General features: G+C 39.7%; 1 protein-coding gene across 2 annotated transcripts in view; it reads left to right on the forward strand.

Moving 5' to 3' along the window:
• Positions 1-1,346: 1,346 nt before the first annotated feature.
• The window catches only part of LOC100648796 (neural-cadherin), a 104,544-nt gene continuing 87,044 nt past the window's right edge, over positions 1,347-18,846 (forward strand). The window contains exon 1 of one of the 2 annotated variants that reach the window (XM_012314798.3): positions 1,347-1,656. Coding sequence is in view for 1 of the 2 variants with exons in the window: in XM_012314797.3 (XP_012170187.1) it covers positions 13,624-13,675 (52 nt within the window). In the remaining variant the exon portion in view is untranslated. Of the gene's footprint in view, positions 1,657-12,679; positions 13,676-18,846 lie in introns of those variants that run through there. The other variant, XM_012314797.3, reaches the window with a different exon arrangement.

Below are 18,846 nucleotides of genomic sequence, written 5' to 3' on the forward strand. Positions count from 1 at the left end.
ATAACGTTTTAAGTCGTAAATTTCATAAACATTATCTTTTGTTGCATTGCGGTGCACTGCAATTTTTTATCTGAAACCGCGGGAAAGCCTTCATTTTTTACGCTCGAGCAACGAAACATTTCTGACATAGTGCTTTTTACGATTTCCATTGTAAGCCGAGGAACGACCCTCCATTCGTCGCCAAGAAGTTTGTTTAGTATGAATGTCGAACCAAGCAATTTATTGCATAGTATTTTATGCTTGGAAAGCATATTTTACGGTATCAACCGTACCTACAGCGGAACGGAATTTATGGGTTTTGTGAGACACCTCGTTGCCTCTGCCTAGACGCGTACCTTCCTTTTCTCATGCAGCATAATTCTTAAGGATATCATTGCAGTCGGCGTTCAGCGAACAAACAGGATTATAATCATCCGAACTTTAGCACACGAGGAACGCGAGAAATTAATTAAAATTAGTTTTAATTGAAAATACCTTCGTACTATGTGGAAAACACGAAATTCACTCTGTATCTAGAGAAACTTTATGCATGTATCGACGACATCAAGTATCGTATTCGGTACTCGAAGAATTCAAATACTGGTCGAGTATGTTACATTCACTTGCGGTAGATTTCGAGATGGTATTAGACGTTTTGGAATCTCTCTTCGTGGTCTTCGTTAAATCCATTAAATTTATTTCGTCCATATCACGTTTTAACGTCGCCTTAAATATTTTGACGCAACATAATTCCACAAGAAACTTACTATCTTTCAATGAAATCAAACGTGACATCCTCGATCTCTTAATTTACGTCTACGTTCTACCTATCGCTCAGCTTCTCGGATTGTTCCATTTTCTCACCTCAAATCTGCCATAGAGTGATTTAACATGAGATTTAACATTACTCGATTTAAAAAAAATGTTGTCTTACTGTCTTATACTCTAGTGATAAATTAATTCCAACCTGTAAAGAACTGAATCTAAATATTCGTGAAAAGTTCATCGAACTCGGTAGATATCAGTAGTTTGATAAAGTAGACTTTAACATACGGTAAATCTGAATACGATGACATTGAACCAATTGGAACGTTGAGCTACGAACGGACTAAATCACACGGGTAACACGCGTATGTATCCAATTTCGCCAATGACTGCTGTCTCCTCCCAACTACATTTATCAAGCGGACAACTAACAGTCTACCAGCGCACAGTGATGTGCAGACACGATAGACAATTCGTAACATTTGTAACAATGCACATAGAAGCGACGAATAGAACGCGCAACCGCTTTCTCCGAAGTGTTATAACTCAAATATCTAAATGTTTGATTCCATCCTCGACTTTGCACTAGTAAGTGTATGTATCAAGTACGGGTACGAAGAAACCGTTTACGGGCAAATAGTTGCACAGCCAGTGTTTGAAGTGTATCTCGAATGCTTGCAAGTGCACAGCGAAACTTAAAATAAAGGAAATGCAGCGGATAAAAGCGACTTTTAATCTCGATTACCGATCTCGTTCTGTTTCCTCGCGAACGATAGTTCCATTGCTGTTCGTATTTACAATTTTCAAGAATTAACTAATGGACGCTTGATTATCGAGGGAAAACCTTCGATAAAACCAGTTTTGGATAATTAAATCAGGTATCGAGCGATTACGATGGTCCGACCGTAACATGTACGTATATCAGACGAAGAATTATTTAACTTTATACTCAAATTGTTATCGATAAATTGTATCTATTCATTATTATCAATTATTCACGTTCTATTTGCTACACGAATGAATAACCAAATTGTTGGAAAACGCGATTAATTACAAAATGTCGAACAGAGTATTACGTGATACATAATTTGGCAAGCAAAATGAGAACAAAAGAAAGAACAAGTACTCGTAATTTGGTACAACGATGATATTAACGTAATGGTCGAACGAATTCGCTTTAAATACGATTTCGAAGGATATCCGATTTCGTTGTCTAACTACCGGTTCAGCATAGTTTACCAGATAATTCAATTGGGGTCTATGCGATGATGAATCAGTATGTAAATGATGCCCATTAATCAAATGTCATTGTATTAGATTGGACGCGGAAACAAAATTGAGCATATAATGCGTAATAACGCGTTATGAATTCAACGATCAGAAATGGGAAACATCGGGTTCGATGTAAAAACTAGATACAACTTATTCAATGCTATTTCATTAGGATTAAAATCAAAGGAAGATAGATTTCTCGAAGATCTGATCTTTAAAGAGCATTTTCGTTAACTGCGTCATTTAGTGCATCGTATCGTTTGCAAGTTTTCAATCTACAACAATATAATTTCAAATTATTCTCTTTTATTTCGTCTTTCTGATATTATTTCCTCTACAGAATCGGCTAGTGACCTAATAAAACAGAATTTCTTTCCAACGCACGGATATTAATATAATATATGGTAATGTGATCGTTGACCATTTCCAGCAGGCAACGATATCGCGTAAGAAATAACCTGATATGTTAGAAGAATGAAACGGGACGGTGCAAGCTTAGAATCGAAAGCTTTTATTTACCACTTTCAACGGCGCTGTAGTTCCATAACCCCGGGCTAAAGCACACATTACTCAGGAAAGTATCTGAACCGGTAGCACAGAGTAGCCTTCGTCTTTTATCCCCGCTGTTAATCTATATTTGTTCTGAGAGTTAAAGCAGTTTGTCCAGCAAATTTCAGCGACCGATTAACCGAACCACAATTCAAACATTCGCCGCTATTCTCGACTACTCTGAAAAATACACGCGACCAAATGTCCTTTAAATAAACTAGGTTTTGCTTGTATTGTATCGAGATTAAATCAGCTAACTGTAAAATCAGGGCGGCCTGGATATCGGAGGGACATTGGAACATTCAGCGTTTCGTTTACGCGAAATCTCTTCGTGGATCGTGACGAGGAATCGGTGCTCCATCGCATCGATCAAGTTGGTTCCCTTTTGCTGACCTATAGGTCATCGTGGTTGTACGTAAAATTATTTGGAAATTGGTCGGGGCGGTTAAACAGCCGACTCGGTTGTTTGCCATTCCGAACACGTGTGCGTCTTCCGAACTTGCGTATTATTATTCGTGGTACTCGCATTATCGAGCGAGGTGGAGTGCCTCGGACCACGATACAAATCCCTCGACGCTTGGACGAAAACGCGCGTGGAAAAATGTGTTTCGTCTATAGGTGTGGGTCGTTGCAAGCTGCTCGAACACCTCAGCGCAAGGCTATGGCGAAGCGTTTCCAACGGGGTGGCTAAAATTGCCTGGAGTTGCTGGAAAACTTGCACCTGCATCTGCTTTCAACGACGTCGTTGTCAAAGATAGGGATTTGTCTGACGCGCGAAATAGAAATTTGGACGTTTAGGAGAATGAAAGATAGCGCAGCTGCCGCTTACGTTATGTATAAATCGTGTCGCACGGTTAAACTTCGCAAAAGCACGAATGTTTTGACAAGCGTTTATTGATTTTCGTCATAGTTGCGCTGTTTCACGGAGCAAGTACGACGCTGCATATCATTTCTTGATAATTTAATTCCATTGTGGTCTCTTAACATTGACAGTTACGTGCGTATAAATAAGAAAGGGCTGGATAAAAAAGTCATTTGCAATTTTTAAGCGTTAGTTTTTACATAAAAAGTATTCGTAAAGTGTTTGACGTTTCATACGCGTTGTACGATTATTATTATTATTTATTAAAAAACCTTGATTTGCTAATTTAGTCTATACTACAAGAATGGCGAAAGTTCGTAGCATTGTAAGTATAAGCTTAACGCGCTGGCTGCGTAGTTTTAAGATTAATGCCATTTCTTGATGAAGTTTCGTGATTCATTGCGGAGCAACCTCGCGGAGTAATTAAATCGTTTGACAAGTAATACGTAGCACTTTAGCACTTTCAATGCCTGACGTTCAATCGAAACATTAGTTTCCATATTAATTCCAGTTCACTTAAGAGAATACTCAAGCAGCTCCATTCACAGCGAACGGTCAATTTACGTTGAAATGAACAATCTTATGATTACTCTACATAGAACTACTGTGTGTAGCTCTCGTAGATATATTGTACGTAGTACGTATACGTATATATATGTATGAAACCCTTCGCAAATCGATACTTTCATGTAAACTACTGGAAATAATTTTTCCTTCCGATGAGATCTGTGGCAAAGCGTTTGTTACTGTTGCAATTTGTCTATTAACAAAAATATTTGTCTTAACGCAACTGCTTGCTGTTTTGTTCGCCTCTCTCTTCTCTTCATTGAAATATAAAAAAGCAAGGACAACTGAGAGTGTAGCAACTAAATTTTACGTAATTAAGTCGACGCGTGAATAGCAGCGAATGTATTAAAAGACGTATACTACCTCGATTAAAATGGTAAAATCGATTTAAATCGAAGACTTTAATTCAATTGGCAGATTTATCAAAATCAAAATTATTTAGAAAGATCATTTAAGTGCACGGATTTTTTCATTTTTCGCTACTAGTTTTCCCAGCAACTATCGATATCTTTTCTTCACCTCCTGCAAACTTACTCCTTGTCAACTTTCGATACTTTCATCGCAAACAATATCTGTTGGCAATCGTATTATCTTAGCATATAACGATCGCGGATAATCACCGGTAAAACGCGATTTTGAGACAGTCTTAAACCCAGCAATTTATTAGGCTCTTCTCGCGAGAAACCCACTTAAAGCCCTCTTCAATTTCTTATTACGTTAATCCTCTGCAAACGAAGCTACCTCACCATTTCGAACCTTCTTATCTCTCGATCAGCAAGAAACCGTGTTCTCGTGTAGCTCAGATGACACCGTCTAATCTATCTTTTAGATGTCGAGCAGTCCTCGACGAGACTCGAGATGCAATTGAATTCATCTCGACTAGTTTCGACTCGTCGTGTCAGTCCATTTAAGAAGAGAAGCAACCAGGTTCATCGTTAAGGAGAGAAGCGAATAAATTGTTCTTAGGGAGGATTGTTCTAGGATTATCGTTCTAAGGATAAATTAAAGCTATCGTCGAGTTGTTTTTTCTCAAGTTTCCGATCTGGCAACGATGTTCGATTCGCCAGAGTCTATCGCGACTCTGTGATACCACCCCAAAGCTGAGATTAAGACCTCGAAAGAAAAGTAATCTGTAGCTGGCGGCAACGGCATACTATTTGCCTAAGTGGTAGTTAAACGTAATCAAATCGTTCAGACAAACAGCGGGCCCGGAGTTCTCGGATTAAATAGAGAACGATTATTCGAGCAATCGTATCCTACGGGTCGGTATCCGATTACCATTTGTCTGATAATCACGATACAATGGCTAATTCTGCTGCGCCGGTGTTTCGATGCACAACGAAGCGAACACTGGCGTAGACGCGGCCCGAAATTGTCTGGGGGTTGCGTAATGGAGTTTTGGATCAGTTGGCTCGTATTGTGTCGGCAGTTGTTCTCGTCAACGTCGTCAGACGTGGAAACCGCATTCCCGCGATCCGCGGTATCATGCACTCACAATCAGTGGCGCAGCAAATTGAGCGATGACGTTTCCCATTGCGCAGAAACGAAACGACGTTGCTTCGCGCAATCAACCTACGCCGGCCAATGATTTTCATCTAGTTAAAATTAAAGGGTTGGAGTTGTAGGTCAGCCTCGTTATTGGAAATTTTATAGGAATTTTATATCGTTAACTTACTTACATCGGAAGAGATTCTTTTTGCCAGAGTCTTTCAGTAATTCGAGTAAGTCGAGGAAAATCGCATTATTTAGAATCGTTTCAGTGGGCGAAGAAATTGGAAGGTTGGAAAAAAAATTGATGGAAGTTTCTTCTTTTATGGGCACGGCTGAAATATTAGAATCGAAAAGACGGACACGTGTACGTGAGTTTTGCTTTTAATCTGGAAATCGCTAAACATAGCGTTCAAGTAATCTCCCTTTTTACGTAGATTGAATTTTATGTCGCGATTTCGAAATATATAGAAAACAGTAAATCCAGAAATACAGAGCGAAACGTTTTGCCGCCTCTGTATGTATCTGTGTTTATCTACTAATCTACTTTATCGAGACTGGTAGTGGTACGCGCTACGGACGACTAAATATTTAAACAATATAAATTTTCACGGAAAGTAGCTTTTAACCACCTCTGATCGTAAATGTTAATAGTAATTTTGTTAACACAATTCGACCATTCGTCGAAATGTTCTGATTCTAAACATATTACTTCCTCGTTGCGATAATAGATCGCTATTCAATTTCGAAACAATAGATCGCTTAAATCCATTTACATCCTTTAAAGCCCTAGACGTAAATGACCATTGTGCGTTACGTAATATCTAAATTAACTACTGTTGCACGATATCGAACACTTTCCCTTCAGAATAATCGTTCCGCTGTAATAGGTTGGAAAATTCGCGCAAACGAATTCCACGAAACAATAACATCGCATACCGATTGATTGTAATTCATCGTATCGACGAATAATCGCGAAACAGGGAACGATTTTGTACAAATGTGTTCTAAAATCAGCATCGTTATCCCAGGAAAACCCATAAATCGTATTGTTTACGTTCAGCCGTGATACAGCAGCTTCCAAAGCAATTTTACAATGTACACAGATGGATTTACACAAATATGTTTGTATTCGATACAACACGCAGACCAATGTCGCTAGTGTTTCATTCGATTTTCCCCATTTTTTTTCCCTTTCTTTCTTTTTCTATCGTTTTTCTTTTCTTTCTGGTTCTCTCTTTCTAACCATATAGAACGAAATTGGAAGCTACGACAGGGGTAGCTAGTCAACTGCAAAATCGAATATTATGATATAGACATTGAAAAGAGTTGCGTCGAACGATTTCTTTCGCGAGAGAAACTTGCGTTAACGCTTATCGAACACATTGAAAGTGTTCTCGAAGCTTTTAACCGGGCGATATTTTTATGCAACTATTTTACAACAACGTAACCCGTCACAGTGAACGAAATCTAGCATTGGAATAAAACGGTTGCTCGATATCTAATATCGTGATAAATTATAAAGAAAGCAAGCAGGGCTGTTATATCGCGCTATTCGGTTCGATATTTTCAATAAAAAAGAATGGAAAAGATTATTTAACGAGATTAAATATTCCATGAATGCGTAAAGATCTATTTGACAAAATTTTTTGAAACTTTATAATCATTTCAACCATGGTATAATTGCGAATCTCTATTTATCCTGGCGATGGGGACAAGTTGTTCTAACGAGCGGCAGCTTTCTTTCATAACAAGTCTATTTCTGAATAATAACAACGTGCCAATGAAGCATGGTTAAGTATCGGAACAACTATACGCTTCACGAGCTATCGCTAATACAGCACCGTCAGTGTAAACTGTTTCACTGTAAAAGCATTTCAAGTATAGCAGCTTCCGCGAGGACCATTCATAAAATGAATCGCAACGTATCAAAAGCATTACATTCTTTTATAAGGCGGGCGAGTCTTTTTACAGTAAAACCTTCGTAAAGGAAGAGAGCATCACGTCGTTGGAAAGATATCAGAAGACGACGATTATCGCAAATATAAAGGTCCTTAGCCAGTCATCTTCGGAATATCATGGCAGGCTATACAGAGTGAACGTGGCTCGCAGTGGTATTCTTAATACCATTGAAAACAGTCCATCCGTCACAAAGCGAAAAAGGCGCACAGAGGAAAGCTCTCTCGGCGAACAGTCAAAAGTACTTTCGCGTCGGCAACGGACATATCCTCTTAGAAACGGTCGAAATTGCCGCACCGGGTTACAAAGAGAATCGCTAAATCCGAAGCCTTGAAAGCTACGTCGTGCCAGCGACCAGTCGCTCGTTTAGCAAATGAACTAAACCGATCACCGGTTTTGCGTGAGTGAACCAACAAATAACGGCCATGTGGTTTTAAAAACATCCTCGAATCATCATCGTGATCATCCGAGCTTTGTAACGTTCGTGAAAGATTCTTTCGCTGTGGATTTTATTACGTACAAAGAGGATAATTGGAAACAATAAGGTTGGATTAACAGTTGTTCGTCGTAATGCTTGATTAAATTTCGGCCAAAATTGTTGCGTTTGCTTTGACGGTATCCGTATTTAGATACTTTGACGTCTAGTTGCGTGAAACTATTACGATTAATAGTACTGTGGAAATTTTAACACTTTTGTATTTCTTTGAACAACGAATATTCCGAACATGAACGCGTTCTACAGATAGCATAGGAATTGAAATAAATTTTACGTAGTGCACGGAATGTTGAGCGACACAAATATCGATTAAATATATATTTAGGTTAACAGTTTGACATTTTTGCATTAGCTTGGCTTTTAATGGCGAAGTCCCATAAAATAGATAAAACGCGTTGTTTTACTTCAAATAATATTTTTAGAGATATTTTCTGCAAATATTTCAAAACTGACGATTTTTTACATGTGTCACCCTTTCATAAAATTCACGATATACACGTCCATAATCTATATACTGATATAACGTTTATCGAGAACGACAGTACCATTGACTGCACATGTGCGTCCAGAAGAGTTAAAAATCCGTACAAAATTGTATTCCTATGAACTTTACAACCTTCAACAACGTATTCTTCGCATTATCCTTCAACAACACATTCTTCGTACTATCGTTCAACAACATATTCTTCGTATATCATGAATTTGAAACGAATATTTCGTGACTTTACACAAGCTCGCAAAAGTATTCCAACACTTGTACATAGTTCTTTTGAATATATTATGCGTGTTACACGGAACATTATGAAATTTCATTAGTACTGTTATGAGATTCGACTATCGCGATTATATTGGTAAAGTTTAAAACGTATCTGAAAATGTACATACATATGAATTGCAAAGTACCCAGTATGTATTTCGCAGAGATCAGACACGTATTTAAAGAGCCGGTAATCCATTATATCGAAATAAACCATGATATTCAATGGGATCATATTTAACGTTTATCTTCTGCTTAAGATTGCTATTTATGCTGTGTATTCGTTCGTTTGTTAAACACACGAATGCAATAATTGGAAATATCTTGTAACTTCGTTTCATCATAGCGTGAATGAGATTTCAAGATGTTTTATATTTTGATTTCACATATTTTGAAAACACATACGATATAAACATAAATGTACGAATACTTTCCTCGGCGTGTTACGGCCATTGTATTATCCATTATCTTCGCTTACCCTAAACACGACAGGCCACATCTCTCGATTTTCCTACATTTTCCAGACATTACTCGCCAAGAAATCGCGAAATGCAGAAACTCGCTTATCGAAATTTCTCACGAAACATTGCCAGCATCGATCAATTTTGCTATACCAGCTACGGATCAAGATTTCCATAGGTCAGCAAATTTTACTCCGAAGGCAATGTCTTGCCTTCGCAATAATCAATTCTATGGCATTCGGGAGTGGTCAAAGTGCACTTAAGTATGCGTTCTACACGAAGTTCGATCGGCTCTCGACACGAAACGGCACCGCGCACAAGGCGAAACAACACTAGGCATAATGTCTGGCTACGAAATACGCGCTGGTCGATCCATTTCGCCATGATTTATGCGATAATCACAGACCATAGCTTAGGGCTATTCTACGTGTCCCGTCCACATTGACTCGTGGTCGTGTATGAAATTGTTCGCAGGATAACGTAACAGGGCGTCGGAACAGCCGGTTCCTCATCGGCTGCATCGGCGTCTTCGCTGTCAAAGGGTGTCACGCCGCGTACTGTCATCCTTGTCATATTCCAAGTACAACGGCTCACGAAATCCATGTTCGTCTATTCGCGGTTTCATAAAATTTAGGCACTTGCGAAAGCTTAAGCAAACCCGTAGAAACATTAGGAAACATTAGTTATTAAAATGTTTAAAAATTCTTATTTCGATTGAAACGAAGCTATAGAGTTGTATTAGAAAATAAAGCACCCGTGTATTCGATGTTATCACAATCTCATAGATTTCACATAATACAATTTTATTCTTTACTTCTTTTACGTTTGCCTGTCGCGTTTCCTTTTTCGTATCTTGAGATTTGGTTTCACGAGCGCTATGAGTGACTTTACGATACAGATTCAAACTTTCGATAAATTTCTTGGAGTTTTCTATCCAGTTCGGTCGCAATCTTTTCAAACGAATTCAGATTAGAAACCGCAGGGGTATCGACGCGTAATTATTACGCTTTACACAAATTACTTTAATTCTTTTAAACAGCTTGAACAGATTTTTGTTTTTGACACGTGTAGGTATACTGGCTCAAAACCTAATCGTTTCTTTAATAACTTTGTATATATTTGTTATATATATTACGTAACATTGGAGAACACTTTGATATTTTATTAGCACTGACTCGGCTATTACGATTACATTGATCAAATTTTATGATAAAATTCGACGTTTTCGTAACAGTCACTTTCTCAATTTTTAACTAAAATTGAATCGAACGTAAACATGGCAAGATATCGAGTTAAACAGGCCTGGCGATGGTTTAACGACGTGGATAGATAGACTCTGGCCCTACTAGCGACGTTTATTCAGTTACTACAGCGATCGACTTTCGATCGAATCGGAAGACGATAGCTGGCTAACAACGCGGACTCTAATACGCTTCGACGATCTTGTCTGGCATCGTCAAGGAAGTGGAACGACGACGAATAAGATGCTGATAGGAGAGCGGTCTGGCTGTACGAGACTTTAATTCCTCGATATTGCGGTTGCATCGTTGGTTAAAAGCTTGGATTTGTCGGATGAATGAAAACGTAGCAGTAGAGTTTCTTGGATCGTTACTGTACGTATGTTCGATCCTTGTAGATTCTCGTGTAACATATCGATATTGAGAAGATGGTAAAATTAATTGTAAATAATAGGGAAATAATTAGAAATTTATTTATAACAGGCAGTTCTCGACGTTTGTCGAAATAACTGTGTAACTAAAAGTGTAGGAATAAAATTTCTTCTATCGTTATTGAGTATATATTTGTCTACAATTTGCTGGGAACATTTTTATCTCGGGTATTAATATCGAAAGAAATTTTAATTATGATCTTTGTTGTAAATTTATATAAAATGTTCCACCATAGAGAGCTTTCGAACGTTTGTTTGCCGAGAGTTTCATCTCTATCGATAACTCGTATCAAAGTTTGAACTGGCGGTGGTGTAACGATCTGTATAAATCTCGAAAAAGTATTGGCAAGAAATGTATACGACCAATTAGGAAAAAGAGAAGTCGTAAAGGCTGAAAGAATTGACGAGAAACGGATGAAACTTCGAAGTACGAAATACATGATCGTTTCTCAAGTGAGTAAACGCATTTAACACCGATTCGTAAATCGAAGATTTTGAAACCAAGCTTTTCTTTATTCCTTTACGTTTAATAGGTTTTAAAATGTCACATCAGTGACTATAATCTCGATACATTTTACGTATATATTTTGAACAGAAGATTGTCCATCACGGTTGATAGAATATTCTGTGGAAAATATTGCAACCGTGCGTTGATTGCTTTCAGCGAATGTAGTCTATTACGGTTTCGAAAGGAAAACGAAGTAGCTACATGTATATAGCTGTTTAATAGGAATTTCTATTGAAGCTTGAAGTCCTTCGAAGGAACGCAATTACAAACTCGTACAAAGGTCCATTAAAATACGTTTTATTAGGTATATGGAAGTCCATCAGCCCGCTATTACCTTGCTTGTTTTCCTATTGTATCTCTTCTATTGTTACAAACATCGATAAAGCGAACGGGCATTTGTCTTTTCTGCCATTAGACGCGTTTAAAATGTACCGTTGTTGCCACTGAAACTCTAAATCGTGAAGAAGATAAGTGTTTTCGCATAGCGAAATATCTCGAGAATAGAAACGTCGAGAATCTTGAATATTGCGTGTAACAAAATTGTAAGACGATAAAGATAACTATCAAATAAGCTCTGTTGTTTTTTCATCGCGTATATTCCAATGAAGCGCTGTTCTTTAAGAAGCTATCCCGAATATCGTCGAAAGCCTAAAGAATACAAAGGGAAAACTGCCTCTTCGACGCGAAGCCAAAATTCAACGATGGATCCAGAACGATAGAGGCTGTGCCATTCTTCTTTGCTTTCAAGAATAATAAAACATAAGAATATTATGTCACATTCTAAACCACTTGTTAGGCATACAATTAATGTCGATTGAATTATCCGGGCTACAGCGTCGCAAATTTTTAATCTTGTACAGGTAGTTTCAAAATTCTACCTATGTAGTTTTACACATTTTTCCGCCTCTCCGGCAGCTTCTGAATTCGCCACTGCGGAAATTGAATGGCGATCGAGATACTCGAACCGTGCTCCACAGAATCAACTAATCGCACTATCGCAAAACGAAATACCGAATAGTCAGACCATACGAAAACGATAAATCAGCGACGCGGGATGGTTCCGGGCGTAAAAGCGAGCGAATGAAAATGCGCGAAAGAGGCGAAAAGACGCGCGTAGTCGTTTAAAAAGACGAGAGTCGCGGTTTGGGATAGGCGGTCAGTGCAAACGCAGCGATCACGTCGCCGTTGGTAGTCTTGGTGTTGCGTTGGCGCGTATCACCGGGAACGACGATGTACCGGGCGTCGTATTCGTGAACATCGCAGTGCCACACGTCCCATAGACTATGAACCGCGTTCCAACGATTCCACGTTTCGTACGCGGTGACACAGTGTATTGACTGAGCGTGGATTGTGCGCCGCCGACTGATTTGCCGCGGCTGCGCAAATCCGAGCTCGGAGCTGCGGCCTCCGTATATCTACTGGCCTGGTGGTACCGCGTACTCGGGTACTGTACCCTCGTGACTCGTTCCGTACCCTTAGTCCGTGCTCGTGGCACATACACACCGCGTTCGACTCTCGCGTACAATCTAGCAGCCGCGCCGTCGACGCCGACGCCGACGCCGACAATCACCTTCTCTCACGCTGTGCTCCGTTCTCCACGCCGTCGCTACCACCACCATCTCTCACCCTCTCTACTCACTCGCTCTACTCCTTCCACTTTCGTTCGGCGCTCGGACAACCACAGCCGCGCAACTGGCTCGCTCTCTCGCACCAGACGAAATATACCGCGAGATAAAAACATGTCGATGACAGGCGTCGTGCGGAACGTACCGAAACGTCAGTGCCGGTCCGATTCGGGACGACGCGTCGCGATATAGAGAAAGAGAGAGACGGAGAGGGAGGAAGAGAGATCATCGCTCATCTGACAGATCAGCACGGACCTTCTGTCTAAAGAAATCGTTGCAGAACGCTGTGAAGAAGAATCGCGACAAATTCGATCGGAATTCTCTCCGTTGAAGAAGAAGAAGAGAGTGGCGATTAAAAATTCGCGTTTATTATCGTGATTATTTTTCTGCCTCCAGTTTGTTTCATTTGTTCATTTTGCTGGTTGGTTCGTTGGTAACTTACGGTGTACGGTTTACTCATATTTGTTATTTAACAACACGGTGATCGTTATCTGTGAATCGATTTATTGCACGACTAGTGGACCTCGAAGACGAGTATCCAGAATATTCAGGGACATAGTGTGTGTCGACGCGTTAAGCGGTTACGGTGTCCTGTGGTTGAGCAGCCACGGCAGCCGGCTACGCTTCTGCATTGGAACGTGTTGTTTATGTGATGAACGTGGTTTAATGGTTGATCCGCTAAAACTCTTCTGGGTTATTACCAACAGCACCTATTTAGGTACGTCGAGTGATACGCTTTCAATATCGTTGATAATCGTTATTTGTCTTTTACGCTATAAGATCACGTACGACACGCTCGCGAAACCAAGCCGAAAGAACAGGGGAAAATTAGATAAGGATAGAACCGGGAAAGAGTCACGGTAAAGTAAGTCTCGCGATAAAGAGATACGAAGGGTTTGTTTCTTCCAATACTATCTATCAGGATTTCGCATCACGAACTCGTGAGACTAGCTCGATCTTGAGAAAATTCAACGAGTTCTAGGATACTCGAGGACTTTGCGAGTTCACTACAGGATCGCCCGTCTTTTAATTAACGAGCTTTGTGTCGGGCAAATTCGTGCGAACGATCCGCAAGTTGCGCAACACGGATTCCCCTTCGTGTATCCCAACAGGTGAACGGGATATTTAACACGATACGAAAGCCATAGAGAAAAGAAAGTTTTCACGGTCGAGAAGAACGCTCGAGAAATTCTTTCGCATCAGCGTTAGAGTTTTTCGGAAAGCAATTGGAATTTCGGCGGCGAGTCGCCTTATCCGTCGCTCCATTCCATTCGATGCTTCTCTATTCGGTCTTCGGAATATTTGAAACGCGATTTGTTTCCCGCCAGCGGACAAACTTTTCGACAAAAGCTTCAAAGGACGAACCGTCACGAAGGAAGGCGAAAAAGCGGCGAGAAGCGGTGGAAGATTTCCGACGAAACGGTGGTCATCCGGCGACGATCAAATTCTCGTTACGTCGTTGCTCGACCAAGTACCGGAGAGGCAATTGGCGAACGTCACTCCCGAAACAAGCGATATCCACCATCCTTTCCGCGTGCAATCATCGATTGAGGTCGCTGTTATTTTCAAAGGATACGATGTGTACACTGTACGTGTACAACGACAACCGGTCCAAGCTTGGTTTGCTTCGCACAATTGGGATATCGTTCCATTCAACCGACGGAAAATCAATTCGGCCTGGTAATTACGATCCGCGCCGACGGTGAAGATATCGGCGACATCGTTGCGTTTGCATCAAGTTGCCATTCTCTCGTGTACCGATCGTTTGTTTTACATACGTTTCGTCGATCGTACGACGCGTTGTGGCTCGCCAAACGCGACATTGCCATCGAACGAAGATTTTGCTCCACTGGAAGCGGCCAACGAAATTTTCCATGGTCCGTTTTACCATTCGGCGATTCCATGCGAACAGTTTAGCAGGCAAGATCGCGAGAATATCGCTTGCTAGCTTATGAACAGTAGCTTCGCAAGATTTAACGTGACCACGCGACGATAAAATTAGGTACCGTTTCTGAACGGTCGAGTCGTAGGGCTACGGTTTATCGCGGGATATGCCGGTAAAACGCGTCCTGTTTAAACAATGAGATACACGTTTCGTTACATTCGACGGACGAACGACTCTCGGCCGTGGTTTCTCACAGAAATTCGATTAAGAGTCGGTTCGTTTGATACTATCGCTCTTCTTTGTTCGAAGCTGTTTTTAGCCAGCGTTAAATTCTAATTGTAAGTGGTTCTCCGAGATGAATTCTCCGATAGTTTGATATCCGGATTCATTTTGGATATTGAAAACTGGGAAATATTTTTGGGGAATATACAATTTCGATGGTATTTAAATAGTACGGAAATCAGAATTTTCTTGCGATTATATTGGAGTTTTTGGTTTCGGAATATCATCCTCCCGCGATCAATTCTTTAATACACATAATGGTTCGATATTTCAATTTATCTTGCATGTTGAAAACGAACGAACAAATTTCGAGAAGAGATCTTATCGTTTTTTAAATTAAATGAAAGTGAAGTTGACATAATCGGTATTTCCTTGCGATTGCGTCGTAATTCTTGGATGAGCAGTGCCATTGGAAATGTTAATTTTCAAACACTGTTAATGTGTTAATTTGGTAGGTTATGCAGAAACAAGGTGTTTGGAGGGGAACTCGTGTCGTTGGAAGAGATAGATTGGACTGCTGTCAATTACGACGGTTGAAAATTTGCACAATCTACCTTTGTGCAACAGTGTCTTACTAATTATACAGTGCTGTATTTGCTACTTTGAAAGGTGATATAGTTTGAATTTCGACATCGTTGCAAATTATGTTTCAATGAGAAATGCGAAATAAAAGATAATTCCGTCTCAAACTAATTAGTACACCGAAAAGTATCTTTTAGTTGACTCAATTTATATTCTAAAATAATGCCAGCTACAGTAGCGTATTTGATCTAAAAGAGCCGCTAACTATCTGCTTCATGCCTGAACGTAAAATTTAGGATAATCAGTGAACTTGTTTGAAAAGTCAAGTACATTTGAATTTCGTTACTTGCACATACGCATTACGTTTCATCATAAAGTGAAGTTTTGTAACTGGTGCGTGTAATAAAGCTGAAAGTTTGACATAAATCTGTTCTGAATCGAATATGTGTTTGTCAATGGAATTTGTATTTGTACAGTTCGTATTCGTATACACGCAGTTAGTGTTGTGTGGTATTTTAATTAAAAAGCTGGCCAATGTTTAATAGAATTGACTCGCAATTTATACCGCGAAATTGTATCGTTGCATAGTTTACCAGGTAGCAAAATTGAAAATTAAATAATGAAGCAACAAATTTTTCCATTGCAGAAATTATACATTTTTATTACGTTATTCTTACCTGACTTACAAAAATACAGAATCAAGAATACATAAAATTATAAAAATTATAATATTAATGACAAATTATATCGATATAATTGTATTCTATTATTACTAACAAATAGACGCGTAACGTTATAACAATTCATTTTCTCAAATCCGACATGCGAAACAACGAGTCTATTAAAGTGTCTTCATTACCGAAAAAATCTGCTCAACTAATGTGACACAATGTAATTTTATTCAATTTATGAACGTAAATCGTCTCGCGACAAACTATAGGTATACAAATTTTTATGCGACAGACTTATTCGCGATGACATTTATTATGAAAAAATAACTATGTATTGTAAAAAAAAAAAAAAAAAAAATGAGAAAATGAGAGGGGGTCGAGTGAGATAGCAAACACAACCTCGACTTTTCGCATACTTTCTAATTAGCAAATGTAGGTTAACCGCTTGAAATTTTCAGAAATAAAATTTACATTACAGGTTTGATAAAGTCTCGGTAAGATTTACGATGAAAATTAAATTATTGAATATAATGACGTAAAATGGTTGCGCGAAAATGCTGACGGAAGCAATTCTTATCGCGTCATTTCTTCGAATCTTTTATTTTCGAAAACTTTCCTGACACGCGTTCATCGAGAGGAATAATTTAGGATACACCGCTAACTTCGTGTTTATTAATTATAAGCTGCTGACGTGTTGCTTTTTACAATAATTAATATCGTCAACTTTAATAAATATCCAAAATCATCAACAACAGCGTTGGTGTTACTGCTTACTCATTCTAAATTCATCTTTCATCGTACTGTAAATTCAACTATAAACCAATTAATTTACACGCTACGTTTTATTAACATATATACGAGCAAGGCTCTTCGTTTATATCCGTGAATCAACATTTCCAGGAACGTTACAAATGTGGCATTATTGCAAAATTTGCTGGGGAAAAAGGAAGATATAATATTCTATCACGTTCGTTGACAAGGAAACGTTGCTTTTGTTCATTCCGTTTACATACCAATACATGGAAAACTTACACCGAACAGAGCGAAAAGGCATTCAATCATTGCGTTTGTTTCTCTTTCGCCATTGTTCGAGTGATTTAATCCGTTACGAAGCATTTTTCAGTCAGCGCACGTTGAATCGGCTCGATATCGTCAAATACGTGGGTTGCAACGCGTTCCGATCGTTCCAACGCAATGATCCTCGCCAAACAGCGAAGAAAAATTCTCCGGAATACACTTTCGTAGCTGAATTACGAGCAAAGATCGATCTTGGCATGCGCCAGGCATCGTCGAGTTTTTTACATTTGTCAGCATACCAAAAACCACGTAGCTTGCATCGTCCGCGAACAAACTGAACAAACAAACCACGTTTCACGCGCTTCTGTCGGGTTCTGTTGGTCGAACCAGTCGTTTCGTCGCCGAAGATACTCGCTGTTTGACAATCGACAAAAGAGTAATCTAGTCGTAGTAATCGTCCCGTGGACAGTGTGAAGCGAACGACAATGATTCGAGAGAGACGAGGAAACATCGAGTAGGCAAACGTACGGGTTACGGTTGGATTCGCTTCGGTGATCTTGGGGCTGCGTCAAAGGTGGTATCCGATGGTTTCTCGCAAGACTCGAAAATTTCGTCAAATTCTTCCAGCGAAACTCGAATCTCACAAATACGCGATCTAATGTTATCACACCGATCAGAGTCGGGTTTCTAAATCTCCAAGGAACGTCACTTTCTCCGCTTTGCGCTACCCAGAGGACTACCTCAACCTTTATTCTCGAATCACAGAAACCATCCGTTATCCTGCAACCACGCGATCAAGTCTGTCGACATGAGAAACGCAGCGTGCGCGATAGTATGTATCTTCGCGCTCTTCTCCATTGTATCTACCAAGCCTTACGAAATATTCTCGTCTACGAAGTTCCAAGAGATACTTTTACTAAATTTCGATATATTAAAAAAGAAATACGAATGAAAGAGATATCAGGTGTTGACAAAGGAACGTCATGGTATACACGCGATATTAATAAAAAAAAAAAAAAGAAGGAAATGTGAAAAAAGGTAATCCCAAATCGAGAAGATGTTATCCGTCGCCATTGTGCCTGAGGTATATCACGGAGCAAAACTGCGTGGACGTTCATGAAATTGGAAACGGTGCAGAGCTCCGGCATTCAACAGGAGATAATACGCGCTCCAGTATCGCTGGTAGCAGGTGAGATCGATGCCAGTTCTCGAGATGTACGTGACGGTGTGTAGGTGGCTACTCTATAGGTTGCAGAAAGCTTGTACCTCTTTCATCTCTCTCTCTCTCTCTCTCTCTCTGTCGCTATCTTGCATGTTCTTGCATCGACCATCTCTTTCTTGTTGGTGATAAATCGACGCGAAGTGCTCTCGGAAGATCTGTTGAACGACTTTCAAACGACAGGATAAATCATTCATATACTCGCGTTTGTCCGGAAACGGCTGGAAGCAGGCTTTTCGAGAAGAGAGATATCGGTTTAAAGGTGGATCGATTCGGTCTTCCATCCTTTGCCA

The sequence above is a fragment of the Bombus terrestris genome, chromosome 12 (genome assembly GCF_910591885.1).
Source record: "Bombus terrestris chromosome 12, iyBomTerr1.2, whole genome shotgun sequence".
Taxonomy (NCBI): domain Eukaryota; kingdom Metazoa; phylum Arthropoda; class Insecta; order Hymenoptera; family Apidae; genus Bombus; species Bombus terrestris.